Source organism: Monodelphis domestica, chromosome 1, assembly GCF_027887165.1.
Source record: "Monodelphis domestica isolate mMonDom1 chromosome 1, mMonDom1.pri, whole genome shotgun sequence".
Lineage (NCBI taxonomy): Eukaryota > Metazoa > Chordata > Mammalia > Didelphimorphia > Didelphidae > Monodelphis > Monodelphis domestica.
This window is the reverse complement of record NC_077227.1, coordinates 455,848,151-455,871,336: the sequence shown is the minus strand read 5'-3', so window position 1 is coordinate 455,871,336 and position 23,186 is coordinate 455,848,151. Positions and strand designations below refer to the sequence as shown.

General features: G+C 46.2%; 1 protein-coding gene across 2 annotated transcripts in view; it reads left to right on the top strand.

Annotated features, from left to right (window-relative positions):
• The window catches only part of CCDC102A (coiled-coil domain containing 102A), a 47,020-nt gene that overhangs the window by 9,321 nt on the left and 14,513 nt on the right, over window positions 1-23,186 (top strand). For both annotated transcript variants that reach the window (XM_056812349.1, XM_056812350.1), the window contains 5 exons: window positions 9,036-9,991; window positions 11,374-11,591; window positions 12,219-12,327; window positions 16,097-16,213; window positions 16,996-17,205. In XM_056812349.1, coding sequence (XP_056668327.1) covers window positions 9,326-9,991; window positions 11,374-11,591; window positions 12,219-12,327; window positions 16,097-16,213; window positions 16,996-17,205 — 1,320 coding nt within the window. In that variant the 5' untranslated portion in view covers window positions 9,036-9,325. The remainder of the gene's footprint in view (window positions 1-9,035; window positions 9,992-11,373; window positions 11,592-12,218; window positions 12,328-16,096; window positions 16,214-16,995; window positions 17,206-23,186) is intronic.

Genomic DNA, 23,186 nt, shown 5'->3' with positions numbered 1-23,186 from the left:
CTATTAAACAGGACAATTACATGCAGTGAGAGGAGATGGCAGGTCCTGATGGCAGGCTGTTTCCAACCCCCATGATTATTTCAGTGGGTAAATATTTAGTGGCTGCTTGGAGCCTCGTTTAAGGAGACGGAACGCCGGTTCAGTCCTTGTGGGGGCCAGGACCACACTCTGTCTCACCAGCTCAGACCACAGGTGCTTTTCAGTTCAAGAAACATTCGTTCACTGCCTATTCTGTGTGGAGAAGACAAGGTGCCTGTCTGCCTCCATGGAGCTTACACAGATAACTAATAGAGCCGTCCTCAAGCATGGGATCATGCTGTAGGTCGATATTGTTATTTTCAGTCACATCTGACTCTTTGTGACCTTATTTGGATTTTTTTCCAACAAAGATGCTGGAATGGTTTGTTGTTTCTCCAGCTCCTCCATAGATGAGGAAACTGAGGCAAACAGGGTTAAGTGACTTGCAGAGGTCCGTGTCTGAGGCCAGATTTGGACTCAGGAAGAGGAGTCGGTGTCTGCTGTGCCACAAAGAATTAAATCTACTCTTTTTGACCCCAGAAGAAGTTAGTGGAAGTTGCATGAGAGGAAAAACTAGACTTGATATCAGGAAGAACCTTCTAAGAATTTCAGCTCTCTAAAAGTGGAAGCAGATTAGGTTCCCTCTCCGTGGAGGTGTTTGAGCAGAGGCCGATGACCACTTGCCAGGCTTGTTATAGTGAGAGATTCCTTTTTTGCACTGAGGTCCCTTCTGGCTCTCAGTGTCTGTGATTCTGTGACCTGGATCTCAGGTCACATCCTTACCCAGCGGAGCAGATCATAATCCAACCATGGCTTCTTCATCTTCTGTGACATGCTCATTCATGTTCCTCCTTCAGTCCTCCAGAGAGAATCTCCCTTCTGCTGCTTCTCTGAAGATGCAGCCCTTGGCCAACCTTCAGAGATTTTTGATTTTATATCACTGGTGCCTAGCCCCAAACAGTGACTGGCCTTTTTTTTGGTTTGTTTGTTTTGTTGTTGTTGTTGTTGTTCAGTCACTTCAGCCCTTTCTGAATCTTTGTTACCTGAGTTGGGTTTTTCTTGGCAAAGACACTGTAATGATTTGCTTTCTCCTTCTTCAGTTCATTGTACAGAAGAGGAAATTGAGGCAAAAGGGTAAAAGTGACTTGCCCAGGGTCACACAGCTAGTAAGTGTCTGAGGCAGGGTTTGAACTCATGAAAGTGACTCTTCCAGATTCCAAGCCTGGTGCTCTATCCACTGTACTACCTAGGTGCTCAATTGGCTCTTAGCAAGTATTTAATGAATTAATAGGAATAAATTAACATTAAGTTTAAAAGCACAATTAATAAATTCTATTTGATTGATTGATTCTAGTCCTACATAAGATCATAGGATCATAGATTTAGAGCTGGAAGGAACCTCAAGGACCGCCTAGTCCATCTCCTTCATTTGTAAAATGATGAGAAAATTGAAGCTCAGAGGAGTAAAGCCACTTCCTTGAGATCAATCAGCCAGTCAACTAGCATTTATTAAACACCTGCCATGTGCCAGACACTGTGCTAAGCATTGGTGGTGAGTAGTGGGGCCTGGATTCAAATCCAATTCTCAGCACTCCTCCTAACTATTCCCCATGTCATCAGTAATGATAATTTTTATACCAGCTTCATACAAGCTACCCAGCCGGCTCCCAGTCACCCTGCCTTTTGAGCAATCTACAGGGCTGATTCTTATGGAATTCTGCTGTTGTGTGATTCATCCTCACAGCTGGTATTGACAGAGAGACCTCGAAGGTTTGCCAAGCATGTTATGTGCATTATCTCCTTTGATCCTCACCATGACTCCATGAGTGAGTCCCATTATCATGCCCATTTAACTGATGAGCAAACTAAGGCAGAGAGAAGTTAACAGTCTTATCCAGCATCACACAGTTAATAACTGTCTGCAGCAGGATTTAAACAAAGGCCTTCCCAATCCAAGTCCAGCACTCTTCACCGGTCAATGCTGCCAGTCTTAATACCTAAATAGCATCGCAGTGAAAATTCTGGAGTTTTTGGGTTTTTTTAATGGACTTTTGGACATTTATAAGTACTAATGACCTCAGGGAATAGGGAAGGAAATAACCCTTCTTCTTCACAGAGTAGTAGGGCAAAATGCTGTATAAGCAAGATCCCTCTATCAGATGCTTTTGTTTAATTGTTTTTCATTCTCACAGTTCCAAGAAGGATATTTCCAGAAATAAGTGTGATATAGAAAGAAATGACATCAATAAAATCTTTCTCGAAAGGGACTTTGGGGACAGCTAGGTGGCCCAGTGGTTAGAGCACCAAGCCTGAAGTTGGGAAAACTTGGGTTCAAATCAAGCCTCAGACACTTCCTCGTTGTGTGACTCTGGGCAAATCACAGCCCCTGTTGCCTAGCCCTTGTGGCTCTTCTGTCTTGGAACTGATACTAAGATAGAAGGTAAGGATTTAAAAAAAAGAAAAAAGATTTTGCCAGTAGCTAGCAGTTGGGGCCACATATGAATTCAGTTTTGGTGTCCCTCTTGGGTGAATTTCCAGACTCTGTCTGTCCAGGCAGGGATTCTGTTGTCAGGCCCATCAAAAGCATGTCATGTATGATTTCATGTTATAGTTATCTGCCGGCATCTGGTGATCCATGACACGTAACTCGTGACTGATCTGTGATTTCCTCGGTTTCCTATTTTCTTTTCCCTTTATATCCCCTCTAAAATTCATCAGATAAATCTTCGAGAATTCCTAAGGCTAAAACATGCATCTCCGAGCAGAGCTATCAGGCATACGTTCCGTCACTGGAACTTTGTGCAAAAATCTTTCCAGTTCTAGACTTGGACGACTCGAGGTTGCCTCCACACCCTGACAAGATATCAGATTAGGATTCTATCACTCAGATAACTCAAATCCTCAAATGGATCTCTAATCTCACCTCATGAAGAAGCAGCATAACATCGTTTAGTCGGTAGTGTTGGAGTTAGAATCAAGATCTGGGTTCAAATTCTACCTCAGACACTTATAGCTCTGTGATCTTGAGCAAGTTACTTAACTTTTGGCCTCGGTTTTCTTATTGCTGAAATAAGGGAGTTTGGTTCAATGCTCCCTGAGGACTTTTTAGCTCTAAATTTCTGATCTGATGATTGATTACAACCCCTCTATCTGTCTGTCCATCCCATGTACAAATTTTATCTCTGTCTTCCCAAAAGTTCAACACTACAGGTCCACCTAATGTGCTGGAGCCTTTCCTGACTTGAATACAAAATAATATATGGTATTTTTTTTTATTTTAGTGACAAATTTACATATAAGTTTTCCAAAGTTATATGATTCATGTTGTCTCCTTCCCTTCTTTCCTCCCCCACCCTTCCCTCAAGTTGAGAAGCAATTCAATCTGGGTTGTATATGTATTGTTTTAGTTGGGTTTTTTTGAAAATTTTGATTTAATTAATTAATTTAAAATTTTTTTCTATGGTTATAAGATTTATGTCTTTCCTTCTCTTCCCTCCACCCCCCTCCCGTAGCCGACACACAATTCCACTGGGTTTGACATGTGTCATTGATTAAGGCCTATTTCCATATTATTGATAATAATTGCACTAGGGTTTGTTTGGTTTTTTTTTAATCCTTGCCTTCCATCTTAAAATCAAGACTATGTATCAGCAATGACACATGTAAAACCCAATGGAGTTTCTTGTTGGCTATGGGAGGGGGGTGTTGGCTATGGGAGGGGGGTGGGGGAGGAGAGGGAACGAAAATGATTCTTGTAACTATGGAAAAATATTCTAAATCAATTAATTAATATTTTTTTAAAAAGACTATGTATTGATTCCAAGGTAGAAGAGTGGGAAGGGCTAGGCCATGGGGGTTAAGTGACTTGCCCAGGGTCACACAGCTGGGAAGTGTCTGAGGTCACATTTGAACCCAGGACCTGCTATCTCTGGGCCTGACTCTATCCGCTCAGCCCTTAGCACCCCTTTTCACTGAATCTTGAGAAACATCCTTGGTACTGTTGATGTATCGCTGGCTTTGGCGTCAGAGGTCTGGGTGGCAGATCACTTGATCTTTGGGGCCGCCATTTCCTCATCTCCCAACGCTAGACCTGAGATCCCACCCTCTGAAGGGATCTGGGGACGAAGCCTGGAGCCTGCTCGGCCCCTCACCCCTCCTGGCCGTGAGGGTGCGAAGGGCTGAGTGGAAAATTGGTGGAAGCCTCTTCTGGCTCTGCAGCTCGCTCCCTCCCTCCTCTGTCTGTCATGCGTCTAGTCTGGGTCTTTCATGTGGGCAAATCTGCAGTGCATTAGTGAGCCGGGGGTGGCTGATGGTCCTCGTCCTCCCCGCCCCCACTCTGTGCTGGGGGGAGTTTCCTGGAAAGGTCACCGAGAGAGGCAGATCCTGCCCCCCCCCCCCCACTCTGAAGGCGAGCCCGGATCCCTGGGCTGGAAAAGCTGGGATCCCGCCACGGAGCAAAGTGGGAGGAGGATGTGGCTTTCGGCTCAAATCTCTCTCTAGGCCCTTCTCCAGGCACCTCTGCCTCCGCCTCCCGTCCCTCCCCTCCGGAATGTCTTGCCTGCTTTGTGGTTCCCCTGCCTTTGGGGTCTGGTCCTGGTGGGATGGGGGAGGCGAGGGGAGGAACCCCATCTCCGGGAGCCGCCAGGCCTGGCTGGGAGCAGACGCTCTCCACATGCAGACCACTTGGCTCCCCGGGAGCCTCTCTGGTTTCCTGCTTTCTAGCCCTTCCAAAGGAATTTTTTCTTTCCTAAGAATTCTTCCCAGATGGAGCGGCTCCAAGAATGCGAGTCCGCCGGGATGAAGGCGTCTGTGTGCGCATGGGGGAGAGCAGCGCCGCTAATCCCAAAATACACGGATAGACTCTGCCTCTGCGTCTGTGTGCCTCCGTTGAGCGGAGGCTGCATCTCTCTGCACGGCTCTACGGGGGAGTCTCGTCTATCCGGCCTGGACTGATTTGTTCCTTAGTGTGTATTCCCTGTCCGTGTAGGCGTGTGTCTGTGGCATGGGGGATGGTAAGAGGGCGGTGGGGTAAGACAATGGCAGGATGCTGGCCCGAGACCCAGACACCGTGGGCCTGCCAGAGCCCTCCTTCTGCCCCACGGGAGAGGCTGCGATTCCTATCAGGGAGAGATCTAAGCACCCAGGGGGCTGGGGAGCCTTCACGCGGCCTGATGGAGGTTCCATGGACTCTAGGAGGGCGATGGAGCATGGGAGAGACCTGGAGGCGCTCTAGGCCAGCGCTCCCATTTTACATGTGAGAAGGGAGAGGGGACTTTATCCAGGATCACCCAGGGAGTTAGCTGGGCCAAGATCCAAACCCAGGGCCTCTGACCAGGAGCCTACAGTAGGGCTATCAAACTTAACCGGAAAGGGATGCCGCTGAAGAGTTTCTAAGGATGGATCAATATGCAGGATGCATATCAACTTTAGAAAACCATGTATTAACATTATCCAGGTTCTAATGTATTTTATTTCATAAATTTTTCATTCATATGTCATTCATAAATTTTATTAAACTTCAATTAAATGTGAATTTAATTACATTATTTTAAACCCTTACTTTACATCTTAGAATCAATACTGTGTATTGATTCCAAGGCAGAAGAGTGGTAAGGGCTAGGCAATGGGGGTTAAGTGACTAGCCCAGGGTCACACAGCTAGGAAGCATCTCAGGTCAGATTTGAACCCAGGGCCTCCCATCTTCAGGCCTAGTTCTCTATCTACTGTGTTATCTACCTGCCTTTATAATTTAATCTGTTTCAGCAATCTGTTTGATATTTCAGGCCTCGAGCTCTTTCCCCTACACCACAGCTTCTTTCAGAGAAGGAGAGATCATGAGCAAAGTGACTAAAGTGGTCAGAATTTGGACAGACACACATACAACCTTAAACCAGAGGTGTGGGAGCCAGGGCTCATAGTTTCATTTTGGCTCCATCTCCTCTCCCCTCCCCATCTCAGTGACCCAGGGATTCTCTTTCTCCCTGTCGGACTCTCTTCTGCCTCAGTTTCCCCTCCAGGCAATAAGATAGGATTGATGAGCATCCATTTCGGCCAACATCGCAGAGATGGCCTGTATCTTGTATCAGTGTGTACTGGTGTACATGGGAAGAAGAAGGGAATGATCTGGACTGACTCTAGGAGTAGGAGAAAGCTGAGACAGGACCCAGAGAGGTAGAATACAGGAACTCAGAGGGACCCTTAAAGGAGCTTGCGTGGATGAGACACCTCTTCCCAGAGTACTCGGGTCTCTCCTTTGCCCCCATCACAGCCTACAGTATATCATCTCCCTGCCTCCAGTGGATATGAGTTCCTCAGGGCAAGCAAAAAAATAAAAACCCAATGTTGTTCTTACTTTTCTATTCCCAGCTCCTTGCACATAATTGGTAATTTAATGCATAGTATAACAAATGTTGACACCTTTTTTAAAACCCTTTTTACTTAGAAACAATTCTAAGTATCCATTCCAAAGCTGAAGAGCTGTTGAAAAATAAACAACAACAACAAAAAAAACCCTTACCTTCCTTCTTAGAATCAATAGGTTCCAAGGCAGAAGAGTAGTAAGAGCCAGACAATGGGGATTAAGTGACTTGCCGGGGTCACATAGCAGGGAAGTGTCTGAAGCCACATTTGAACTCAGGATCTCCTATCTCAAGACCTGGCTCTCTATCCACTGAGCCCCCTAGCTGCCCCCTGACATTTTTCTTGAACGAATGGAGCCTTTTAGGCCAGGATTCCTGAAACTGTGAGTTTGAAAGGGCCCTAACAACCATTTATTCCTATCTCATTTTATAGGTGAAAAAACTGAAGGCCATAAAATTGATGTGACTTCTTAAAGTTATACAATTAATGCCTTCTCTGTGCCAGGCACTGTGCTAAAAGTCAGTTCCTGCCCTCGTGGAGCTTCTGATCTAATGGGGGAGACAACAAGCAAACATGAATGTACAAACAAGCTCTAGGCAGAATAAATGGAATAATTAACAGACGCATTAGAATGAAGAGGGTTGGGAAGGCTTCCTGTACAAATGGGATTTTAGTTGTGTCTTGAAGAAAGCCAGGGAAGCTAATAGGCAGATATGGGGAAGGAAGGCATTCCTGGCCAAGGGAACAGCCAGAGAAAAACGCCAGAGCCAAGAGATGGAGGGGCTTGTTCATGGAACAGCCAGGAGGCTGGGGTCGCTGGATGGAAGAGAGCATGGGGGCATAACGTGGAAGAAGAAAGGTGGGAAGGGGGAGAAGGGGTGCAGCTAGGTGCCGAAGGGCTTTAAACGCTGAACAGAGGATTTGTATATGGTCCTAGGAGAGATAGAGAACCACGGGAATTGACTAGGGGAAGGGAGGGGTAAGCTTTGGGAAAATCATTCTGGTGGCTGATTGGAGTTGGGAGAGACTCGACGCAGGCAGATCCGCTGCCTTGCAGGCTATTGCAGAAGTCCAGGTCTGAGGTGATGAGGGCTGCACTTGAGTAGGGGCAGTGTCAGAGGAAGGAAGAGGACGTATTTGAGAGATGTGGCAACGGTACAATTGACAGCAGGGAGCAGGTCAGGATCACATCTGGATTGCAAGGCCAGGGAACTTGAGGATGGTAGTGCCCTCTACAGTCATGGGGAAGAATAAGGACCATTCCATTATCACAGTTCAAATGAGTCCCTGACTCCAAAGCCAGGATTCTTTCCCCTGTCATGCTGAACAATGATGGAATTCAAGAATATAAAAGCCAAGAAGGGAGATAGAGAGGAGAAGCAAGGGTCTGAACCTGAATGCTGAAAGAAATAGGATAGCCCCTTGGGGCCTGGACATGGTCACTAAGCCCTGGATGCTGGGAGTAATAAATAGGGCAGCCCCTTGGGGCCTGGACATGGTCACTAAGCCCTGGATTCTGGGAGCGAGGCAGCCCCTTAAAGCTTGAAGGAAAATATTTCCAGCCAAGTGTAAAGCAAATTTAGGGAAGAAACTCCACTGAGAAGGGTCCAAAGCTGGAGATACAAGAAACTTCTGGAAGTGCCTGGGTACATTCCAAGAGAGCAAAACCGTGGTAGGTTATTTGGGGAAGCTGTGAAGTGTTTTGGATGCAGTAGATACCTGACTTTTTGAAGTAGAAGCAAGGAGAGTCATTCTGGCCTCCTGGAAAGGAACGTGGGCCCCAGTCTCCAATAGAGAGAGAGCCTGGAGCTCTAGGAACAACACACCAATCACCAGGCTGTTGTGTGAGGAACAGAAGCCCAGAAAGGATGCCCTGGGGGCAGTGTTGAGATTTCTGGACTGAGTTTTGTTGAGTGAGCAGAGAAGGGAGGAGCTACAGAGAGAAACAGAATAGAATCCCAGCTGAGAGGGGAAGAGGCAGTCAGAGAGACATCAAACTGAGAGAAGAAGAGGGAGAGATGATGGGGAGGGAGAGAAAGAGAGAGGAAGAGAGGGAGAAGCACCTGAAAAGCCAAGATTCCCAACCAGAGCCCCTTTTCAGAAATACCTAATTCATGCAATCGAAGAGCAAGAAGGAGCTGGACAATAAAGTGACCTCAGGGGAGGAGCCCTGACCTGGAAGGGGTCACAGAACTTGTCTATTCCAGCCCCTTCTTTCTATAGATGAGGAAACTGAGGCCCCACTAACATTAAGTGACTTGCCCACAATCACACAGGTAGTAGGCACCAGAGGTAGAATTCAAACCCAAGTCCACGCTCTTTCTATGTGTGGCCTTGTGCAAATATCTTAAGTTCTCTGCACCTCCTCCGTATGGTTTTGTTTTGTTTTTTTAGTGTCAAATGGGGATAATAATTCCTGCCCCACTTCTATCACAGTTGGCATTATTTGGACTAAAATGTGAAAATACTTTATAAAGTATACATTATATGCCTTATATGATGCCTACTCTAATGTCGACCATGTATACTATAAAGTATATGTTTATACTTTCTATTACATAGAAAACATAATAATATAAACTAGCTCTATCTATATATGCATTTCCTCTCCTTGTGACGTAAACACAAGGTGCCAATATTATTGTTTTCTGTCCCAGCCTCTGAGGACCCCTCTGGGAAGGAGTCAACTGGCCTCTCCCAGCTGGACAGGGAGGGCATGACCAGCTGCTGCCGCCAGTCACCACGCAGGGCCGGGGACCCCAAGCAGACATGGCATGTGCAGGGCCCCTGCCAGGGTCGCGATGATCGGCCGGAGGTACCCCCCCATCTCGCTTCCTGAGTCAAGCTCTGCTGTTCCAGAACCAGCCGTGTCGATGCTCTGATTCAGGTCTGCCCTGGCACCCCCAGGCAAGTCCGGAGCGCGAGTCCTGCCCTTGGCGCATGCACCATGAGCCACAGCGCCAGCTCCAGGCTGGCCGACTCTCCACAGCTCTCCAAGAGCAGCCTCTTGAACATCCTGGGCAGCCCTTCTCCTGAGCGGATGGGCCTAGCGGACTCTCTGCCGCCCACCCCACAGAGCGGGACCCCCTCTCCAGGGCCCCCGCCGCTGCCCCTGCTGCGCGGGGGGTCCCCCGGGCTGGACGGTGACTGGGAGAGCCGGGAAGAGCTGCGCCTCCGAGAACTGGAGGAGGCCCGGGCGCGGGCGGCCCAGATGGAGAAGACCATGCGCTGGTGGTCGGACTGCACGGCCAATTGGAGGGAGAAGTGGAGCAAGGTGAGAGCTGAACGCAACAAGGCACGGGAAGAGGTGCGGCAGCTCCGGCAGAAATTGGAGGCGCTGACTAAAGAGCTGACGGGGGCCCGGCGGGAGCGGCAAGAGGCCCTGAACCAGAGCGAACAGCTGGGCAAGGAAGTGGCTCGACTTAAGGGGGCCCGGCTGCAGGAGGAGGAGGAGGACCACCGGGAGGGAGAGGAGGCTCATGAAGAGGAGAAAGGCACGGACAAGGAGAAGGAACTGGACAATAGGGTGGCCTCCGAGAAGGAGAACCAGGGGGGTGGCCCTGAGCAGGAGCCTGTGCGGGATGTGGGCTCAGAGAAGCCAGGCAAGAATAAGGTAAGCAAGCTGGGTGGGTGGGGAAAGAAGGCCCTTCCCCTGGGCTCACCCCTGTGGTCAGGCCACAGAGCACAGTGTCCAAGGCCTTAGAGGCCGGAGGCCCGAAACCTAATATGCTGTAGAAAAGCCACCTCAGGAAACGTCCCTGGAAACGGTGGACCAGGCAGTTCCCCCAATCTGGATTCAGCTCCTCTAGCTTTTTGGAATTCCCTCCTCCTCCTCCCCTAACTCAGCAGCCAGATCCCCACCACTAGCAATGAGGCTTGGTACCTGGAGAGAACCAGAATGGGTAGTGTGCCCGCTGGTGACTTGCCCACTCCCCAAGGGCAGCCTGAGACACAAGTACTTCCTTGTGGCCAACAGTTTGTTCCTGGCAATCAGTGCTCCGTCATGGGTGATTGAGAGACCCCAGCTTGAGTGTTAAGGAAATATGGGGAACAGGAGGGATACCGTGGAGATCTATGACACCAGAATCGGTGGTCAGTTGAGGAATAAAATTCCAATCCAAATGCAGGAGGTTAATTGAATACTAGCTGTGTGCTTTACACAATGCTGGGCCCTGCTAGAAATTGAAAAATAGCAGCTGATAGTGAAAGGAACACTTCCCTAGAAGGTAGATTCTAATCTCTGCTTTACCACCAGCTGACCCCGTGACCTTGAACAAGTCATTTCCCCTTGTTGGTTCTTTTTTCATCCCTTTTAAAGTTTTGTTGTTATTCAATCATTTTTCAGTTATGTTCAATTCTTCATAACCCCATTTCTTGACAAAGATATTGGAATGGTTTGCCATTTTCTTCTCCAGCTCATTTTACAGATGAGGAAACTGAGGCAAACAGGGTGATGGTACTTGCATAGGATCCCACAGCTAGTAAGTGTCTACAGCTGCATTTGAATTTAGGAAGATGAATCTTCCTGACTCTAGGCACCATGTTTTATCTAATTGTGCCCCCTTGTTGACCAGTTTAGTCTTCTGTAAAATACAGAAGTTGAACTAAAAAGTTGGTAGGGATCTGGCTTCTGAGTTAGGGTGAGGAGGTGGAGGGAATCCTAAAACTAGAGGAACTAAATCCAGATCTCCAGATGATCTCTAAATTCCCTTCCAGCTATAACCCTCTAAATTCCATTTCTATCATGTTGCACTATGGGACCATGGATGCATAGGCAACGAATGGGGAAACTGAGACCAAAAATTTGAAGCCACATCTCTCAGGTCTCCTGCCTAGTCAGTGGAAGGCCCAAAACTAGAACCAGAATTTTCTGACTGATCCAAAGATTTCCTATTACACTAGGATTAGTGTTCACCCTAAACCCAAAGTCATGGGGGGAAGGAAAATTGAGGGAGACTGTTCAGAAACACCCCAACCTGGGGGTGTTCCCCACAGGAGTTGGAACTGATGGAAAACCTTCTGAAGAGCAAGCAAGAAGGGCCTGAGAACTGGGAGACACGAAGCATGGCTGGTGTTCGTGCTACCTTCAGCCGGCAGGAACGAAGCCGACTTCTCTGGGAGGAAGTGTCCACCATCGAGGAGGATGTCACCAAGGTGACTGCCCTGAAGCTTCGGCTGGATGAGTCCCAGAAAGTGCTGCTCAAGGAGCGAGAGTGAGTATGGGCAGCAAGTGGGTGGGCAGGTGAAGTTCTTTAAGGATATACCACTCTGGCTACATCTGAATTGCCCTTTTGGTCAGTGGATCAGCACAATGGCGGGGGGGGGGGGGGGGGAGTGCAACCAGCAGAGAAAATTAGAACCTGGGGCCCAGCCATTGGGGCATGGGTGGAACTGTCAGTATAACATGGAAGACAGGGTGTAGAATGGCGTATGCCTTGCCAGTAGAAAACTCCTAGTGCCAAGCAGAGGCAGGGAACCAGAGTGGTGCAATCAATGTATGCCAGTTTTCGGATGAGCACAGAGGCACGTACAGACCAAGAGCAGCAGTAGTGTTGAGAGGCACAGGCTAGGGGATACTCATTGGTGGGAAGGCTGCCTGGAGGTAGAGGGTCTTTTATATTTTAAAGGAGGGAAGGAATATGAAGCTACTGCTTCCCCAGGAGGTCAATTGACCACTCCCCTCAATAACCACCAACACTTCCAGGAGGGAACAGAGAAATCCAAGCTCTAGTGGGAACATTGCATGGAAATCCCCAAGGGATAGAACAGGGAGAGCCAGCCAGGATCCTGCAAGGCTAATCAGGCCTTCCCCACCTCCCCACCCACCCCTAAACCCCCAGGGATAAGCTGTCACTGAGCAAGAACATTGAAAAACTGGAAGGGGAACTCAGCCAGTGGAAGATCAAATATGAGGAGCTAAGCAAAAACAAGCAGGAAGTACTGAAGCAGGTGAGACCTTCTCCTATCCTCTTCCAGTCTTCCTAGCTGCTTTCTTCTGGGCACCAGCCCCTCCCTCCTTTCTCTTCTTTTAGGGAGATGAAGACAGAACACTCTTGATCCCTCTTGTAGGGAATCCCACATTGCCTGTATCCACTAGAGGGTGCTGTCAGCCCAGAGAAAAAAAGTCTGGCACAGGAATTCAGAGACTCAAAGCTGGAGGAGATGCTGGAAAATATCTGGTCCAGCCTCCTGATTTCATAGATGGAAAGACATTAAGACCAGGATACAGCTTCCTTTTCCCTTCTTCCACCCACCAGGCTTTGAGGAGGTGACCTGCTTCCTCTTTACTTTCCCTGAGAACACTGAAACCATCCAAGATGAATTCCATCAGTCCATTCCTTTATCCCATCCCTTAAAACATCTTAGCATCTTCAGGAGCTTTCTTTTCCTTCTTGGTCATCAAAGAAGATCTATACCAGTCTCTCTCTCCAGGGTAAGCTCTCTACCTGCCTTTTAAGCCTGTTCTCTTTTACCTCCTCCAGGATCTTGTTCCAGCACCAGCAGGCATCCTCTATCCAAAGTTTCTTCTGTCTTTTCCTTTTCAGTGACTTCTGTCCCTATGCATAAAAACATATCAGTCTCCCTAGTAGTTTTTTAAGTTTTCCTTTGACCCTTTAATTCCAATCAGCTACTGTCCCATCTTTTTATAGACTTCTTGGAAAAAGCTATCTCAACCTGATACCTGGATATCCTTATTACCCTCCCCACAGCCCTTTGCAATCTGGCTTCTTCACTATTCTACTGAAATAGTTCTCTCCAAGGTCACCAATGATCTCCTAATCACCAAATTCATTGGCTTTTTAAAAAATCATTTTCATTCTCCTTGACCTCACTGGGGTTTTTAACTCTACTGACAACTTCTTTCTACTGGATACAACCCTAACTTGGCAACATACTTGCTTATTTCTTCCTTCCTCTAATTATTCCTTGTTTCCTCATTTTTTTCTTGACTCTTTAAAATGGGTACTCTGGAAGGATCTCTTCCTGATCTTATTGTATCTCTTCCTTGGCCATCTCATTTTCTCTCATTACTTCAATTACTACCTCTGAGCCTATGATTCCCAAATCTCTTTCCCTCCCTCCCTCCCTCCCTCCCTCCCTCCCTCCCTCCCTCCCTGTCTGTCTGTCTCTCACTCTCTGTCTCTCTCTGTCTATCTGTCTCTCTCTTAGTATCAGTTCTAAGACAGAAGGGCAGCAAGGGCTAGGCAGTTAAAGGTTATGATTAAGTGACTTGCTCAGGGTCATACCTCTAGGGAACTGTCTGAGGACAGATTTGAACCCAGGTCCTTCCAACTCCAGGCCTGGTGCTCTTTTCCACTGTGCTACCTAATTGCTTCCCAAATCTCTGTCTCTAGTTAACTTTACCCTCCAAATTCCAAACCCTCTTCTCTCATTGCCAATAAGATATCTGTCAGAATGCCCATCACTTCTTACTTACCATATCCAAAACTAGACTTATTATTATTTCCCCAAATCTGCTCCTTCTTCTGACTTCACTTTGTTTGAATCCTTGATGTTATAGTTGACTCTTCTTTCTTTGGTTCAGGTAATTATGAAGTCCAAATCCTAATGATATACTTTCCATCACACCTCTCACACCAGTTCCTTCCTTCCATGATGACTATTATTAATCTAGTAAAAACCTTCATTACCACCCACCTGAACTATTATAGTGTCTTCCAAACAGGTTATTCTACTTCTACTTTCTTCCTCCCCAGCTTTTAGTTCCTTCTCATCATCCATCCTTCCTTCCTAATGTTGCCATTTTTTTTAACCCTAACCTTCTGCCTTAGAATCAATACTGAGTATCAGTACCAATCAGAGGAGAGGTAAGGGCTCGGCAGTTGGGGTTAAGTGACTTGCCCAAGGTCACCCAGCTAGGAAGTGTCTGAAACTAGATCTGAACCTAGGATTCCTCATCTCTAGGCCTGGCTTTCTATAGCCATCTAGATGCTCTCCTCCACATCCTCTGACCATTTTTTAAAATGTGTGGGTCTAGCCTTATCACTCCTACTGAAAAGTCTTCAGTGATTCTCTTTTGCTTCTTGAATAAAGAAATATCTCAATTATCTAGGATTCAAGGATCTCCACAATCAAATGTCACCCTGCTTTTCCAACTTTATCTCATATTACTCTCCTCTATATACTTTCTGCTTCAGCCTAAGTGGACTGCTCTCTGATCCCAAAGAAACTGCACCCTCCTGCCTCCATGACTTTGCTCATGTGGTTTCCTGTGCCAAGAATGACCCTCACTTCAACAGTTGAATTCTTATCCATCCTTCAATGCCTGGGTCAGATGCCAACTGCTTATTGAAACTTCCATGATATTTCTGAGCCAGTTGACCTTCACCTTCAGGCTTCATATAACTCTAATGCATTTATCTTGGAATGTTAAGAATTATACTCAAATATTTCTGTCTCATTCTCCCACTTAACTCTAAGGCAGTCATGGTGAACCTATGGCACAGTTGCCATAGATGGCATGCAGAGCTCTATGTAGGCACTCAGCCACCCTTCCTCCCCACTCCCACCCTCAGAGTTTGTTACTAGGAAGGCAAAATGACTCTAGTGGAACTGCTCCCCTCCCCCTCTCCACTTTACCTGATGACATTTTTTCACATGCCCCACCCCTCTGCCCAGCAGCCAGTGGGAGTGCACAGGGAGTGAGCTGGTCAGCTCACAGGCAGCAGAGCTGGAGGGGAGCAGAGTGCTTGGGCCATTCTCCTCCCCCTTTCTCAGGACATTCCTCACTTCACCCACCCCTCTATCCAACAGCCCAATGGAAACTCTTTTTCTCTCCTCTGTGTGGGGTAAAGTGGGATGGGGTGTACCCAGCATATGGTAGGGGAGGGGCATGGCACTATCTCTAAAAGATTCGCCATCACTGCTTTAAGATCCATGAGGGCATGGACCAGGTCTTGATTAAATGTTTTATCTCCTCCAGTATCTAACACAGTGCTCTGTATAAGTAGGCAATGTTTGCTGTATGAATAGGGATAATGCAATATAATAAACAGAGTACTAGACTTTAAATTAGGAAGACCTGGGTTCAAATCCTGCTTCATACAATTACTAGTCTGGGAAAGTCATCTAAACCCTCTGGGCCTTAGTTTCCTCTACAAAATGTATTAGAGGGGGTTAGACTTGGGAATTTCTAAAATCCTTCCCAGCTTTAAATATGTAATTCTGTGATCTACAAATGACTTGCCCAAGGTCACACAAACTTAGTGGAAGAGCCAGAGCTAGAATCCAGATCTCTTAACTCCCAGTCTAAGGTTATACACTGTACTAAAAATAATCCCCATAGAATTAGGAATTGATAAAATTTTAGAGGTCACCCAAGTCCAGCAGACTAAAACCCTTCCTGGATGACCCAAGAGTTACTAGGGCTCTTTCCCCCATGAACTTTCCCTCTTCCCATTGCTTATCTCAACACAGAGACACAGCTTCTTTCTATCTCCTCTGCAAAATGGGTGAGTGGGCTGTGCGATGTCCAAGAGGTCCATGCTAGCTCTGACATTTGTAGCCTAAAGCCATCCCTACTTGCCTTAAAATCCAATTCCCTCAGACGTTCTATGTTCTAAGTCCCTGGCTCTGGTCCTCTTGTCTGTGCTCTACCTTCCCCCTGCCCCAAACTGTCCAGCTTCCTCCTTGCCCTCTGGATTCTCTGGTGACCAGACACACGGGGTGGGGAAATTGGGGCTGTTTGTCTCCACAGCTCAACATCCTTAAAGAAATGCATCAGGATGAACTGGGCCGCATATCAGAGGACCTCGAAGATGAACTTGGGGCTCGGTCCAACATGGACAAAAAGATAGCAGAGCTTCGGAGCGAGGTGAGGTGGAGAAACAGGGAAGGCTAAAGAGATTCAGAGCCCGGCCACCAGCCTCAGCCAGGAGTCCAAGAGGCTTCCAGGACTCTGGTCTCCCACTTCAGCCAGGCAGACAGTCGTCATTGCCAGGGTCTCTACTACGGGCAGGTCCAATGAATGTGGGGAGAGACAAGGCAAAAAGGGAGATGATTTTCACTCTCGAGGAGCCCCCATTCTGATGGGGGACACACAATGTTCTCTGAGCATTTGCTCTGAGAAGATCCTGTGCTCTGCTCTGGGAGGAGCATCAAGGTGGCCAGGACGCTTTCTGTGCCCTCAAAGAAACTGCAGTTTGGTAAGGGAGACACATGGAATAGACATGTCTTATGGATGTGTGTGCACATACATGCTTATATGTACATAGGAGTGTGTGTTTCTAGATATGTTCATATATGTGTGTGTATTTTGATGTGTGTGTACACAGCCACACAGCATTTCCTATCCTTGGGGATCTCCCAATAATAATCCTCCGGAAGCCCTCCGTGTTTTGGGAGCTTCAGCCCTCAGGAAGCCCCCAGCCTGTTTAGGAAGGACATACACATGTGAGGAAGACATGGGACACGTACGGCACAAACATATAAACAAGCTCAAGCTAATTATAGCTGCTGCAGCTGGACTAACTTCCTGTAGCCAGAAATGGCCCAGCAGGATTGGGAGCTGGGGGAGCCCAGCTGGGGCTCTTCCGTCTCCCCCGTGCAGAATAGGTCTCCGTGAGACTTTCCCCCAACTTCCCTTCTTCCCCCCAGATGGAGCGTTTACAGGCAGAGAACGCTGCCGAGTGGGGCCGCCGAGAGCGGCTCGAGACAGAGAAGCTAAATCTCGAGAGGGAAAACAAGAAGCTTCGAGCCCAGATCGAGGACCTCGAGGAGGTGCTGGCCCGAAAGCGGCGTCAGACAGCCAGTGCTCTGGATTCGGACCTCAAGGCCATCCAGGCTGAGCTCTTTGAGAAGAACAAGGTGGGGAACGTGGGCTTGGGTGGCTCTTCAACCCTGACTGAGAGGGAAATGGAATATCTGGCATCGCCAGCACTTGTATAGCCCTTCAAGGTTTGCCAAGCACTTTACGTGTATTATCTCATTTGACCCTTATAACAACCCTTCAAAGTAATGCTGTTATTACACCCATTTTACAGGTGTAGAAATTGCATCTGAGAAAGGTTAAGTAACTTGCCCAGGATCACACAGCGAGTATCTGAGGCAGGATTTGATCCTAGGTCTTCCTGATTCCAAGTCTAATTCTTTATTTTCTTCATGACCTAAGGAGGCTATGACCAGAGCACAAGGGTGAGATATGTACAACCAGAGAACATTCACTTTTTTTTAATCTTACCTTCTGTCTTGGAATCCATACTATGTATTGGCTCTAAGGCAGAAGAGAGGTAAGGGCTAGGCAATGGGGGTTAAGTGACTTTCCCAGGGTCACACAGCTAGGAAGTATCTCAGGTCAGATTTGAACCCAGAACCTCCCATCTCTGAGCCTGGCTCTCAATCCACTGAGCCACCCAACTGCCCCACAATTCTTTCTTCTACTAAAATGGGCTTCTAGGATAGTCAATCAGTCAATAAACATTTATTAAGCATTTACTATGTGCAAGGCACTGTGCTAAGTACTAGGAATACTATGAAAGCCAAAAAAGATGGTCCCTGTTCTTAAGAAGTTCATAATATAATGGAGAAAACATGATACAGATGTGATAAATTGGAGACAATCAACAGAACAAACCTTGGCTAAGCTATAAGATGTACAGTAAAAAACAGAAATATGGGCTCTATCTTTGGCCCAGGGACTCTACAGTCAAGGAAGATTCTTAGAAAAATTGTTGAGATGGGGCAGCTAGGTGTCTCAGTGAAACCAAAGCCAGGCCTGGAAACAGGAGGTCCTGGGTTCAAGTGTGGCCTCCTAGCTGTATGACCCTTGACAAATCACAAGCCCCATTGCCTAGTCTTTACTGCTCTTCTGCCTTGAAATCAACATTCAGTATAAATTCTAAGACATAAAGTGAGGGTTTAAAAAAAAATTGTTAGGAAAGGGAAGCTAGGTGGCACAGTGGATAGAACCCCAGGCTTGGAGTCAGAGGAATCTAGGTTGAAATCTGGCCTCAGACACTTCCTTGCTGTGTGACCCTGGGCAAGTCACTTAATCCTGTTTGCCTAGTTCTTGCTTTTCTATCTTAGAGTTGTTTGTTACTGAGACAGAAAGTAAGGATTTTTTTTAAATGAAAAGAAAAATTTGTGAGGGAATTGAGTTGGTCTTTGATGCCTTTCCCCTTACCTCTGGAGGACTGTGTCTAGTTCCAGCTACCATATTTTGAAGAATTTATAATTTGGAGGGTGTCCAGAGGAGGCGACTAGGGTAGTAAAGGATCCTGGTATCATGGCATATGAGGTTCCAGGGGAATGGGAAGCTCCTCCAAGGCAGAGGCTGTTTGCTTCTTTATTTTGCCTTTGTAACATAGGGCCTGTGGTAGGCACTTAGATGCTTGTTGAATCAATAAGTCAGTTGAAGAAATTGGAGATGTTCATCCTAAAGGAAAGAAGTCATAAGGGACACATGCGAGCTGCCTTTAAATAGTCAAAGGACTATTTGGAAGAAGGATTTCTAATGTGCTATTTGATTACAGAGGACAAAACTAGTAACAGTGGGTGGAATTGAGAGACAGATTTAGACTGGATGAAAAGAAAATCTTCTTCAAAATTCCAGCTATTCAGAAGTAGAAGGGGCCTTTGGAGAAGTAGTGAGCTCTCCCTTACCTAGAGATCTTCAAACAAAGACTGGATGATGGGGGAGCATCCAGGTGGCTCAGTGGATTGAGAGCCAGATGGGAAGTCATATCTGGTCTCAAACACTTCCTAGTTGTATGACCCTGGGCAAGTCACTTAACCATTGCCTAGGCCTTCCCACTTTTCTACAGTCACTTAACCCCCATTGCCTATCTTTCTTCTACCTTGGAACCAATACTCAGTATTGTATCTAAGGTGGAAGGTAAGAGTTTAAAAAAAACAACTGGATGAACATTTGTTGAGTATTTTGTAAGTGAATTCTTGCTCGACTATAGACCTAGAAGGTCTGAGATCTCTTGAATCTGGGATTCTGTCATCCAGAGTCCTCATTCATTTAGCAAGGCTTTACTATCCTATTACTGTACTCCAAGGCCCCCCATCCTAGCAACGGAACTCATTCCTCTCTCAAGAACATCAGTAACCCACTCTTGGCCTAAGTCTGCCCCCTAACTCTCCCCCATTTCTCTTCCTTCTTGGCCTTTTCACTTCACTTTACCCTATGGCTTCCCATCTCCCTTTATTAAAAATCTTTTCCTCTCCTGGTATTTCATCTTGTGATAGTGTTGTTCAGTTGTTTTTCAGGCATGTCCAACTTTTCATGACCCCAAAGATCCTGGAGTGGTTTGCCATTTTCTCCTCTAACTTATTTTACAGATGAGGAAACTGAGGTAAACAGGGCTAAGTCACTTGCCCAAGGTCACGCAACTAGTAAATGTCTGAAGCCAGATTTGAACTCAGGAACTTGAGTCTTCCTGCCTCAGGCCCAGCATTTTATCCACTGTGCCACGTAGCTGCTCCAGGATTTCATTTTTAATTCTTCATAAACAAGTATTTTTTTCTTTTTAATTTTATTTGGTCAATTTCAAACATTATTCCTTGGTTACAAAAATCATTTTCTATTCCTCCCACCCCTCCCATAGCCGACTCGCAGTTCCACTGAGTATTATATTAAACAAGTATTTCTTAAGTGTTTACTAGTCAGTTCTGCAAACTTTATTGAATGTTGGCTATCGCAAGGCAGTCATCCAATCAAGGAAAGTCTGCCCACCAAGAATTCACCATCTAGTTTGGGAAAAGCGATCCATACATAGGAAGTGTAATTCAGTAACGCCACTGGGGAATAGGTTACCTAGCTCTTCTCTGTGTAACCTTGGACGTAGTCATTTCCTCTCTGTAGGCCTCAGATCTTCCTGTAAAATGATGGGATTGGACTATTTGATCCCTAAGGTTCTTTCCAGGGCTGATACCCTATAGACCCAGAGCTCCAAGTGTTTTAGATCTTCAAAGGAAAAAATCAGTGAAGACTAGAGTCTGAGAAAGAGCTAGGACTGGAGTTGGCCTTGGAGAATAAAAAGAAGGAAGGGGAGGCTATTCTAGGCAGGGACCCTCATGCAATTCTTCCCTCACAAGTAGTATCTGAGTCACCCCCATCCCTGTAGATCACTTACTGGATGTATAAAGCTCTGGTGAATCAATTATACATTTATTGATGACCAAAAACTACTTTATAAAGGACCTACATGTTCATCTCTGCCTTCAGTGCTTTAACTCTAAGGAATAAACCTCTGATAATGAAATATCAGATGAAGGAAAAGACATGTGGGAGATACCAGGGGAGCAGGGGAATTTGCACCACAACCCTCAGGTCACCCAGTTTCCCATAGTGAAAAGTGTGGTAGACCAGAAGCCAGGCTACTTGTGTTTGAGTTCCACTTCTTTCTTCTCACCCCCTTATTCAATCATCTGCAATGGCTCCCTTGCCTTCAGGATCAACTATTAAATTTTCTGCTTTTTTGATCACTTTATAACTTGGCCCCCTCCTACCTTTCTAGTCCTTATGCCTTACACCCTTCCCCTCCAGGCCAGTGAAATTGGCCTTCTTGTTGTTCCCTGTACAAGGTGCTCATCTCCTGACTTCAAGCATTTTCCCTGGCCATCTCCCATGTCTGAAATGCTCTCCCTCCTCATCTTCCTCCTGGCTTCTTTTCTCAGCTTAAATTTTATCTTCTGCAAGAAGCCTTGAAGGCCTCCTTAATTGTAGTGTGTTCCTTTGAGATTAGCTCCATATATCTTGTTTGTACAAGACTATTTGTACGTTTTCTTCCTCTTCTCCCAGACTGTGAACACCTTGAGATCAGAGACTGTCTCTGGCCTTTCTTAGCATCCTCAGCTTAATTAAATGCCAGTTAACTGACTGACTAGTTGTGTGAAATTAAGTCAACTTCTACTCTCCAAATCGAATTTTCTCAGCTATAAAATGACGATAATAATATTTGCACTACCTGTCTCATGGGTTAGTTGTGAGGGTCAAGTGACCCCATTTGGGGTTTTCTTGGCAAAGGTATTAGAGTTTGCCCTTCTTTTCTCCAGCTCATTTTACAGATGAGGAAACTGAGGCAAATGGGGTGAAGTAACTTGCACAGGGTCACACAGCTAGCAAGTGCCTGAGGCCAGATTTGAACTCAAGAAGATAAGTATTCCTAACTCCAGGCATGACACTCTATCCACTGTGCCACTTAGCTGACCCTCATTTTGGATAGTTCTAATTGTTAGGAAATTGCTTGGATGTTTGTTTGTTTGTTTTTAACATCAAAACTAAATCTGTCACTTTCCACCTCCACCCCTCCATTTCATTCTGCCCTTTGAGGCCAAGCAAAATAAGTCATAGCCCAGCCTATCAGACACTTACAGAGAGGCACAATCCCATGGGTGGTACCCCTTCCTTCTCCTCTCCAAGATAGCTTCCTAGTTCAATGTGTCAATTAACAAGCATTTATTAAGTGTTTACTGGGCCTGGAGTTTGTATTCTAATGGGGGAGACAACATATATAAATTTGAACTGAGAAAAAAATAAATACAGGATAGATGGAAGTTAGCCTTTGAAAGGACAGAACTAGTAGCTAAGGAAACTAGGAAAGACTTCCTGGAGGAGGGAGCCCTGAAGCTTTTTTTCTTTTAAACACTTACCTTCTGTCTTAGAATAAATACCAAGTATCAGTTAAGGCAGATGAGTAGTAAGGGCTAGGCAAAGAGAGTTAAGTGACTTGCCCAGGGCCACATAGCTAGGAAGTGTCTCCTGCCTCCAGGCCTGACTCTCTAGCCACTGAGCCACCCAGTTGATCTATTTTTTTTCTTTTTTCCTGAAACTGAATCTTAAAGGAAGCCAGGGATCCTACATGTTAGAGGCTGGACAGGAGTTCATTTGTTGGCTTGAAGAACAGCCAGGACAAGGGATGGAGAAAATGGGAGAGACTATGGTTCTTCCTGGTCAGTATGACTGGACTGAAGAGGGTGTGAAGGGGAGAAGAATAGAAGATTAAAAAGGTAGGAAGGGCCCAAATTGTCACACCTGGAACTTTATGTCTGATCCCAGAAGCCCTCGAGTTTATTGAGTGTGTTGGCCAAGGCTGGAGGACACGTGCCTCCTGGGCAGCTGAGTAGAGGATGTTTTGGAATGGTGAGAGACTTGAAGCAGGAAAACTGGTCAGAAGGCGATTACAACATCCCAGGAGAGAGGGGATGCGGCCCTGAGCTGGGGAGTGGCTGTGGGAGTGCAGAAAGGTGTTTTGAGATGTTTTAGAGAAGGAAATGACATGATTTTGGCACCTGCTTGGATGTGGATGGTGAAGGAGAAAGAAAAATCGAGGATGATGTCAAGGTCTCAAACATGAGAAGTTCAGAAGGGAGAGGGCTTTCTGGGAGAAAGACGGTGACTTCTGTTTAAACATGTTGAGTTGGAGATGCCTATGGGACATCTCAACATCAGCTCCTTCCACCAGTCCTTGTCTATAGCCTGATATCAAGGCCCTTCACTCTTCCCATCATTCTCTTTTGGATACTCCCCAGTTAATAAAATATAACAAATATGTATATTTATTATATATTATATATATAATATAAATAAAATATAATAAATATATATAAAATCTAAATAAAAATAAAAGATAATTATCATCATCATCATCATTATTATTATTAAACTCCCCAGTTGTATAGTTTTTTCGTCCCAATGTGGGGCACTCTGAACTAAGAGTCAGGCCTAGAGATGGATAGTCCTGGGTTCGAATGTGGCCTTGGATAGTTGCTAGCGGTGTGACCCTGGGCAAATCATTTAACCTTGATTGCCTCACCTTTACTGTTCTTCTGTCTTAGAAATG